The sequence below is a fragment of the Bombina bombina genome, chromosome 3 (assembly GCF_027579735.1).
Source record: "Bombina bombina isolate aBomBom1 chromosome 3, aBomBom1.pri, whole genome shotgun sequence".
NCBI classification, from domain to species: Eukaryota; Metazoa; Chordata; class Amphibia; order Anura; family Bombinatoridae; genus Bombina; species Bombina bombina.
The window spans coordinates 1,005,118,873-1,005,129,360 of record NC_069501.1 but is presented as its reverse complement, the minus strand read 5'-3'; the positions used below and the strand labels follow the sequence as shown (position 1 = coordinate 1,005,129,360).

Here is a 10,488-nt window from a genome sequence, read left to right as displayed (position 1 = left end):
CAGAGGTTTCACAAATGCATAGAGACTTCTTCCAGCAAACATCATGCCTAACTTTTTGGTACATAAATCTACTGTGGGTTATATTTCCCACATGCAAAGGAGCGAACTAAACATATTAATTACTATGTGCAATGATTTCATAGAGTGTGACTGTTCTACGGTTGTATAAATGATATATGTATAACAGTTTTCCACTGACTGACCAAAGAAGCAAATTCTGGTAAAATTGGGAAACATTTTATGTTAAAAATAGATTTTAAAGTTGAACGTTTTCTTTAAAGTTTTACTTTAAACAACCATGTTTTCTTCAGCCAATCAGGATCTATACAGAAGTGTCAAATATCTTTTTAATGAAAGCCTTGCAATTTTACGCTGTGATCTTATGATCTTAATTTCTTAAATAAAAGAATACAAATGAGTTTGTTGATAAAATGCTTAAAGCCAGATTATGAGTGGAGCTTCCACTTGAGCATTAATTGCGATAGTAGTAAACTTTATTTGCTCTCGTATTATGAGTTGAAAGTAAACTGTTGTCGCTCTCGCGCTAACATGACAAGCGCAAAAAGCAGGTTAGAATATCGCGTGCACGATTTTTTCTACTTTGGGGACATGATTGTTCTATGCTGTTGATACTGGCAGAACATTTGATAAAGATGTCATAACGACATCGAAACGTTATGGATGTACTTGCTTTTTTATATGAATTAAAAATTGTTTTCACTAAAGACCAGTGAGTGCCTTCTTGCAAACGAGGAACGTATATATATATATATATATATATATATATATATCAGTATATAAAAAGATATGTAGATATATACAGATATATATATATATATATATATATATATATATATATATATATATATTATAGGAATATCTATTTAGAAACAAAAACTGGAGAGGAACCGCTGTATTTAAAAGCAAATAAACTTGGCTATCCCATAAAGGAATATTTAAGTGTGGGCACCGCAAATGTCGACCATGCGATTATGTTCAAGTAACAGACACTTTCACCTCAGTGGTCACAGGCAAATCCTTTGACATCAAGAACTGTATGAATTGCACACACACTGGTGTCATCTATTTAATAACTTGTATTAAGTGCAATTTACAGTACTTACGAAAAGGGATGTGAACACACGCATTAGGGAGCATATTTCCTCAATGGAAAGAGGGAGATCCACCTCCTTGTTGGTACAACATTTTGCAACTGTACACCAAGGTAAATTGAATACCTTTAGGTGGGTTGCCATTGAGAAGGTGGTTCCTCCAAAAAGAGGAGGGGATATTGATAGCATTTTGGCTAAACGTGAGGTGTTCTGGATATTCCATCTAAAGACCAGGACACCTCACGGTCTAAACTCAAGATATGATCTCATTAACTTTTGGGGATAAATGTTCCCTCCCTTTTCCCCATTTTGATTTGACTTGGTTTCATATATATATAATTCCATTTTAGTATATAAATTTTCCTTCTTTTTATTATTTTTTATTTTGTATATGTTGATGTGGTATTTTGGGGCCAACATTGACAGTATATGACAGTATATAACTGTTTGTTTAGTTAATATTCAGTCATCTTATTTGCAGTGAGGATTTTGTTGTTGCAATGTATTTGTTCATCTTAAGAATCTTTTGGCAAATTAATAATTGCTTCTGTGGTAACCTACAGCATTTTACCTTTAAGAATATTAGACTCTTTGCCTTTAACTGATGCCTCTTTATTACTTTACCCATCATTCACATATTATGTAACTCATAGTGATTCATCAATATTATTCTGGTCTAGTATACTAAATTTGGAATCTACAGCTTGGATCCAAAGGTCTATCATTATGCTCAGTATGTCTATTCACAAGTAACGATGTATAATATATTTGCAAACTGTCACGCATTGTTACACTGTTAGTCCTCCTTTAGTATATTGAGTTAAATGTTTCAGAGGACAGAGTGTTTCAATAATATTCACCCCTCAAATGGGTGCATCCTGTGCCCTTAATATTAATATTATGTACATATTGAGTTTGACATTTTGATTTATGTAATAATATTATTATCATTTTCTGTTTTTGATTTATGTTAATATTTTCTTTGTTTCATTTTTCAATGTGTTTAATCTTTATAGATAGCCTTTTGGTGTTGGTTTAAGTGCAAAGGGTTAATGGTACCTGTTCAATTTTCATGGGCGTGTTTTTTGATTTGATTTAATTTTATCCAATCAGGTGTTTTTACATCTGTTTTAAAGTACACTGTTGTAACCAGACTTTCATGCTATGACTACAGCCACCATGGCCGAAACATGTTAGCAATCCTAGTCCGCCCTTTTGATTGGGATGCTTTCCGTTTTAAACCTACGTTAAAATAAAGTTTATTTGCTTTTAAATACTACAGCGGTTCCTCTCCAGTTTTTGTATCTGTTCCACCAGTTCCGGAACCGCTGTGCCCGCCTGTTCGGGTACCTGGCTGTCTATCCAGGATTTCCGTTTGGAGTCACTCCCCCCCGCCGCAAGCACGTCATTGGAGACGTCAAGTGGAGCCTTGTTTTGGTTAAAGTGAGGAAGTGTGCACAACAGGAACGCCGGATGGAAGCTGTGGGACTCACGCAGTGAATTACAGGTCCCTGAACAGCGCCGGAGAGAGTTATCCTGGGGTATGTGAGCACGCGATACTGGTTACAAGGTATACTGTTCCCTGCATAGGAGGTGGCGGGGGAGTTGGAGCAATATCATATCATGTTTGATACCAAGATTTAAGGACTGTTGGTCTGGGAATTCTGAAGAAGAATAAATTGAAATGTTTTTTATACAGCATTGTGCCAATCCTTCCTATTGACTGCTATCTATTTAGAAATACATAGAACATATTCTGCTATGTGCAGAACATTGGAATGTGAAATATTTACAGTAAACACATAGTTAAACAGTTTATTAAAAACTAATATTGCAAAAATATGCTCTAACATGTTTTCATCTACTTAATATATACACACACATGTATGTATCTCTATGTTAAAGCCCTTTGGCTGCCTTTTTTTTTTCTAACACCTAAGACCTCATATCTTTGAGCCTTTATAACTTTGGTGCAATATTTTTTAATAATTTTTATTAGATAGTGTTATTATGAGTGTAACTGTATTTGTAATGTATTTTTGATATGGTTTGTGCAACTTTTATATTTCGCAAAACAGTGTACCAGAGCTCTGAAGTCGCAATAATTGTAGCTTAAATCGCGATTGCCCTAAAGCGATTGCGTTTACTTTCAACTTGAAATACCAGCGGCAAGCCAGATGAGCACAAACCCTTGCGATAAACCCCATAATCGCTCGTGCGCAAACGTTTACACTCCACTCGTAATCTAGTCCTTAATTGGAAGCATATGATAAACCCTATGATAGCAACATACATTCTCCATGTCTCTCTTTTTTTGTTTTTGTTTGTTTGTCTCGAGTTGCTAAAATTAAACTCCTTCAAGGTAACCCATTAGTTATGGAACATATTATATTACTAAACACTCTACTTGCTTGAAAAGTAAAATATGATATAAGAAAATAATCCATTTTGGCTACAATATTGTAAGATTGCCTTCCTATAAATAAAGTTTGAGAAAAAAAATATATTCCCTAAGTAGTGTGGCATAATAAAAACTTCCCATGAACATTAATCTTGCATCAAAAGCTGCCTTTAAACCAGTGTCTCTATTTGTGTCACAAGCATTTTGTAAATCAGTGAGGACAGATAGAGAACACCTTTTGTTCAATAATAATAAGTATTGTCACTCTCTTATTGGAATCTGTTACAAGAGAACTTGTAACATCACAAACTGCAAAAAAAGCTGGCATTTTACCCCCTACTGAAAATGTTTTGACGATAATTAAAAGAATTCTTTATCATGAATAAAACTAATTTTTTTTGCTCTAGCTACACAAAGCTGATGAACTTGGATCGCCGATTCTTTGACTATCATTACAGAGTAGAGAAGTACTATGTTCTCAGCATACACAAAGTCCCCATTGTGGGTGCTCTGGCAGCAGAATGTGTCTTGCACTTGTACTGTGTCAAATCAATTTAACAGGGGAGCCCTGATGAATTCTGATGAGCATGCATGGCCAAGCAAAATTTGCAATTCTTTCATTTTGTTTCCTTTATGCTCACTCCACCATAAAAAAAAGGAAAGGCATGATCTTGTGTACAGGAAGAGCTGTTGGCAGTGACCCATAGCAATTAAAACAGGAATAACCAATTGTTTCTCAAGGGGTGCATATAATTCTGTGTTTGTAACATACTCTCAGGGTTCCAGACCTTGCTGCAATACTGGACTTCAGTTTAAACCATCAGAATATTTGTGCAAAACGGTTGTATCCAAGCGTGGGTTATTTGTTTTGCTTAGTTTTCAATGCCATTAAAAGCAATTAGAAAAGCCATTATTTAATTTCGCAAAACAACTTAAATCCCATAAATCTATGAAAATCTAGTGAAGCATATAAAAACTTTAAATGGATATTAAACACTTTGAGATCGTAATATGAAATGTATAATTGTATGAAGATTATATACTTCCGTTATTTATTTTGTCCCCTTTTCCTGTAATTTAATCCTGGAAATTGTAGGCTTACCAGTTCCTGTTAGGAGATTAAGTGTAGACTCCAGATTTAACGCTGCTAGAGAAGGAAATCTAGGTTACAACATGGCAGTGCCCATTGCGTTACGGACACCAATGCTTTTCACTTGTTTTAATATATTTAAACAAATAGTATATTTAAAAGAAGCATCTGCATATTATATTATAAAAAATATACAAACTGTGCATTTACAAAAAAAATTACATTTACAAAAAGTAAAACCTACTGAAAACAAGAAAATATGGAGGTTCTAAAATGTCAATACAGCTGAATAAGAAAAGTAAAACATTTTTTTAAAGAAAACTTGTTAGACAAGTGGTCTCTGATGGTCTGCAATACAGATAATTGTAAGATATAGGGCTGTTATTGCATTACAAATGCACTTCAAATGGATTGGAATGGTTTTAAAATTGATACAAGGCATTCCACACCAACATTCTGATGGATTATATGGGGTCAATTGTACCTCAGCAGGGTCAGCCCCCCAAATTAAAATTTTAAAACAAACTTCATTTAGATGTAGCATACAAGGAGCGATATTACCACTTATTTGGAGGGGGGGCTAACCCATCATCAGACCCCCTTTTAAATAAAATGTTGTCCTTTTTTTTTTTATAATTTGACAGATATTTGTTAGATCAGGTATGATAGGATATTTGTTTTGATAGATCTAACATAACTACAGAGATATTAGGTACTAAATTAGGGGGGCTGGTCCCCACAAATCAAAATTTCAGTCAAAAAATAATTCAGGCTAATAGATATTTGTTAGATCAGGTTTGATAAAGTATTTATAATGTTAGATCTAACAAACTAAAGCTGGTATTAACAATTATTTGGAGGGGGCTAACCCATCATCAGCCCCTTAACAAAAATTGGATGAAAAGTTATTTAATTTTCAGCAAATAACGTGTTTCTGGATAAAGAGCAGATTTTTTTATATATTTATTGGTCTATTGTGTATGTATGCTGTTGGTACATATGTATCAACAATAATTGGTCACTTGACGTTTGCTTATATAGAAGTTTAAAGTACTGTTTTGTACAATAACATTTTAAAATGTTATCAACATGCAAGAAAAAAATTGAACGAGACAGTAAACACCCTTTAATTACAAGACACTTCTGTTGTGGTGCTATAGAATAATAAATCAGCAAGGTGTTTCGGTTTTAAAACAAAATTAAAGAGACAGTCAACACAAACATTGGTAGTGTTTAAAAAGATAGATAATGCTTTTACTACCCATTCCCCAGCTTTGCGCTTCTAACATTGTTATATTAATATACTTTATTTAATATACTTTATAACTTTAAACCTCTAAATTTCTTCCTGTTTCTAAGCCACTAAAGACAGCCTCTTATCACATGCATTTTATTAGCTTTTCACAACAGGGTAGTGTTAGTTCATGTGAGCCATATAGATAACATTGTGCTCACGTCCATGGGTTGTGGATGACACTACGCTAATTGTGTTGCAGCTGTTATCTGATAAAGCCAATTAGGGACAGATAGGTAGCAGAGTTAAAGGGATACTGAACCCAATTTTTTTCTTTTGTGATTCAGATAGAGCATGCAATTTTAAGCAACTTTCTAATTAGCTCCTAGTATCAAATTGTCTTCATTCTCTTGGTATGTTTATTTGAAAAGCAAGAATGTAAGTTTAGATGCCGGCCCATTTTTGGTGAACAAACTGGGTTGTCCTTGCTGATTGGACATCACCAATAAACAAGTGCTGTCCATGGTACTGAACCAAAAATGTGCTGGCTCCTTAGCTTAGATTCCTTCTTTTTTAAATAAAGCTAGCAAGAGAACGAAGAAAAATTGATAATAGGAGTAAATTAGAAACGTGCTTAAAATTGCATGCTCTATCTGAATCATGAAAGAAAAAAATTGGGTTCAGTGTCCCTTTAAAGGGACAGTTTACTCAAAAAATTCTCCCCTTTAATTTGTTCCCAATGATCCACTTTACCTGCTGGAGTGTATTAAATTGTTTACAAGTATTTCCAATACCCTTATATTGGCATTTGAAATAGTTTATTTAGTTTGTGGTATCCCCACCCATTCTGAAAGTTTTTGGCCTCAAGGCCAAACTGTGTAAATACAGTCAGTAGAAGAAATTACACTCACAGTGGGGTATAGAAGAGATAAGGTAATAAAATGTTAATTTTCCATTGTTCTCTCCAAGTATTGGTGATTGGTTTCTGGACAGATATAAGATAAAGAAGCAGGTGTATGTATACAATGTAATAAAGTAAAGAGATCTGATTATCACTACAAGCTCAACCCATTTTATTAGGTTGTGGCTTCAAAACACAAAATCTGCTAATTCATATATACAAAAAAGCCTTAAAAACGCAAATCTCATGCATTTTATACTCTGCAGCTGAGAAAAAAAAGTAATTGGAAACACATTAAGGGGAAAACAATTTTATAGTGTACTGTCCCTTTAAATTTGAGAAGTCAACTTGGTGCCATTCAAGGTCAGAGAATAAGAAATTGCGTATATTTCAAAGCTAAATTACATGAAAAGGGGGCACAATAAATAATCAAAATATATTGCAAAATTGTTTCATTACACATAACAAAACATTTTATGTAAACATCTCAAGGTTTTTACTTCCCCTGTAAGGGAAATTTGTGTTTCTAACAAAAAGTTGGCTTAATTATTATTATTTTTTTAATTTCTATTAATCCATTATTTGTTGTTATTAAAACAGAAGAACCATTTTTTTTCCTGCACAGTAGAAACTTAAGAATTTATCTCAGATATTAATTTGTGGGCTTTTCATCCTCATCCTACACTTTATTAATACACATCCTAATAGAATTCGCATGCCAGATCTGATTGCCGTTAAACAGCGAGATCCAGAGCCAAACAAGAACCTGAACACGCTGCTCTAATGAGGCAGAAGTGTTGTCCAAAACCACGAATTAAAAAAGCAAAACAAAGAATCTATTTAAAAAGCATGATTTGTGCACAAGGATTTGACAAAGATTTGTTAAGGTCAAAGGTAGCTGCGATTTACAATGTATTATTAAAGGGATAATAAACCTTTGTGACTTAAAAGGTACATTAAACACTAAATACATTTTATAAGCATAGTTTCGAGATTTTTCCCCATCTCCCTCTAGTCATGAGTGCCACCATGTTGAAACCTAGCTTTCACTACATTCCATTGCTGACCTGTTTGCACATGTGCAGTAACTTTACATCAAATACCTGCAGTGTAATCTAGGTTCCAAAATGGCAGCACCCATAATTAGAGGAAGGTGCCGGAAATGTAATTAGTGTTTATTGTTCCTTTAATAATTCATAGTAAAACAACTTTTCAACATATTTTCATTACTTATTAAGCCCTCTTTTCCTGTAATTTGTGGATTTTCCAGTCCTGAAAACCTAAAGCACACAGCATGTTTCACAAGCCTAACCTTGTCACACATCTCTCCCTAATATGCAGTTTGGTATCTTATCATTTCTGCTGAAGAATAACAGCGATTTCTTTTTTAACACAATATAGAAGCCTGATGAAACAGACAGCAGTCTGAGAAACGCGTTGCTTGTTCTTTTAATATCTAGTGTCATGAGACACTGAGATTTTTATTTTATTAATAAAATTTGGTTTTATGTAAACCTCTTTGTGAGAGTCTGAGCTCTGTCAGTCCGGCAAGACATTGGAGAAACCAGTTTCCTTGCAGTGTCAGTGAGCTGGGACACTGTGAGATCCCAGTCTGTTTGATTTAGCACAATTGGGTGCTGCTCCACTTGTGAGTACCTTTTTGATTACCTATCAAATCTCTTTCACCAACTGTATTACACTAGGAGGCGCCTTTGTCTTTTTGTGATTTTTTTCACAGAGAAAACTTGCTTTTTTAACACAATGACTATGACAAGCCCTGTCTTCTCCAAACTCAAGTCTGGAATAGCTCCTCCAAATAAGCAAAGTTTTGACCACTGAAAAACAATTGCAGCAAACAAAAATCTTGTAACATTTAGGCTTTGCTAATTTGTTAATCTATTGAAAGACGACAGAAAATGGTTGTAATAACAAGGTGTTTACAGTCCCTTTAAGGAGGTGGGCTTTAAAATATTTACTTATACGTTGTTACAAAAACACAACAAAAACACTCTCAGGTGGGCTATATAAACGGCTCATCTAGAAAACATTTATGCAAAGAAAAATTTAGTGTACAAATAGGTTGCAGATGATCCATCCAATCACAGGTCCTAACATCTAATACATTATTTCAAATAAAGCATTCTTGAGTGCTTGGCACCTTATGGGAGACAGACATTATGGAGTAGCAAGGCATCTGCCACTAATGGATTTTCCTCCCCACTTGTAGTACAAACTGCAGAAAAAAAAAATTAAATGTCCTAAATATCTAACTCTGTTTAGGAGGAAGAAGCACAGCATGCTGGGAGTTACAAAGCATGCTGGAAGTTGTAGTTTACTATTTTTACTCTAATTTACTCGTCCCAACCCACTAGAAAAAATTCTGTGTAATCTTTTCCCGAGATTCCCTTGCAATTTTTTTTTCCACTTCTCCCAGATTAAAATTCAGCAGATATATGGCCTGGCAAAAGTAATACATTTACCAAATGACAAAGGGTAATTTATGTATAAATGGATTAGGATTAGAAAAAAAAAAAAAAAAAAAAAAACAGATTTAAAAAAAAAAAAACAATGCCACTTTTTTAAAAATCCAAAAAAAGACCATTCAGCAGATCTATTAGCCTTCACTTTCCTTATTGATTCAACACATTTGATATATTTAGAAGCAAAAGTCTTCAGGATTCTAGAGAGCTACATATACATTTTATGTTTAACCATTTCTTAGAGTTCCAAGACAGGGCTGGCGGTCATTCAAAAAGAAAATGAATTGTCAACAGTCGTGGCTACCAATTGGTCTGTGGTTTGACAGATGTCTTAATTTGACAGTTGATATTTTCACACAAACAAAAACTTAAAAATGTTTCTAGATATTAGGTACAGGCCTTACATGTAATATACAAGATCTAAAACATCATTTTTAAATAATAATATATATATATATATACATACAAGTTTTGAGCTGCAATTTACCAAATCTTTTTTTTTCATGTATGCCAAAAATAAATATGCTATGTTTTCCATTCTCTAACTGTTCATATAACCAATCATTGTCAATTTATTTTAATAATATTAAAACATAAAACAGAGATTAAACATAGATAGGGCTAGATTGCAAGTGGATTGCAATTTATAGAGCACAAATATTTGTAAGTTGCACATTTATTTTAACAAATCCGGTGCCAAAATGAACCGAACAATAGAGACTGCAGCCATTTTTGGCATTTGTTTCAGTAGCTCGTGCCAAAATCTGCACATACTACATATTCATAGCATTATCGTAGGAAAAGAAGACTTCCAAGGACAGACAAACAAACAAGTACATAGTTGAGAACCTTACCCCTGCAGAAAGCCCCCTCATCACTGCCATCTGAGCAGTCAGGGACGCCATTACACAACTTGCCCATAGGGATGCAAACATCTGTGCTCAAACAGTTGTGTTCGTTGTGCTGACATTTGGAAATCTTGCTTTGTGGACCTAGTGAAAGAAAACAAAAAAATTGCATTAAATTTAACTAAAAACTCAAGTTGTAAAATAATGAATTTGTGTACAGCGGCTTGAATAAACTTTCTTATTTCTCATTATTGACAGTGTTCTGCAAATATCCAGTAACAATGTTGTATATTGCGTAATAGTCGAGCACAGACAAAATGTTAAACATGAAAAATAAATATCTTGTGTTTGATATATGTTCATGCGGTTGTTCAGAGTTTGTTAATGAAAATCTGTTTATCCACTATGTCCTATAGGGCAGC

At 33.9% G+C, this 10,488-nt stretch overlaps 1 protein-coding gene across 1 annotated transcript in view; it reads right to left on the bottom strand.

Moving 5' to 3' along the window:
- Positions 1-10,488, bottom strand: part of LRP1 (LDL receptor related protein 1) — a 595,167-nt gene that overhangs the window by 392,592 nt on the left and 192,087 nt on the right. Inside the window, 1 exon segment of the mRNA XM_053708175.1 lies at positions 10,073-10,210. Within this exon segment, the coding sequence (XP_053564150.1) occupies positions 10,073-10,210 (138 nt within the window).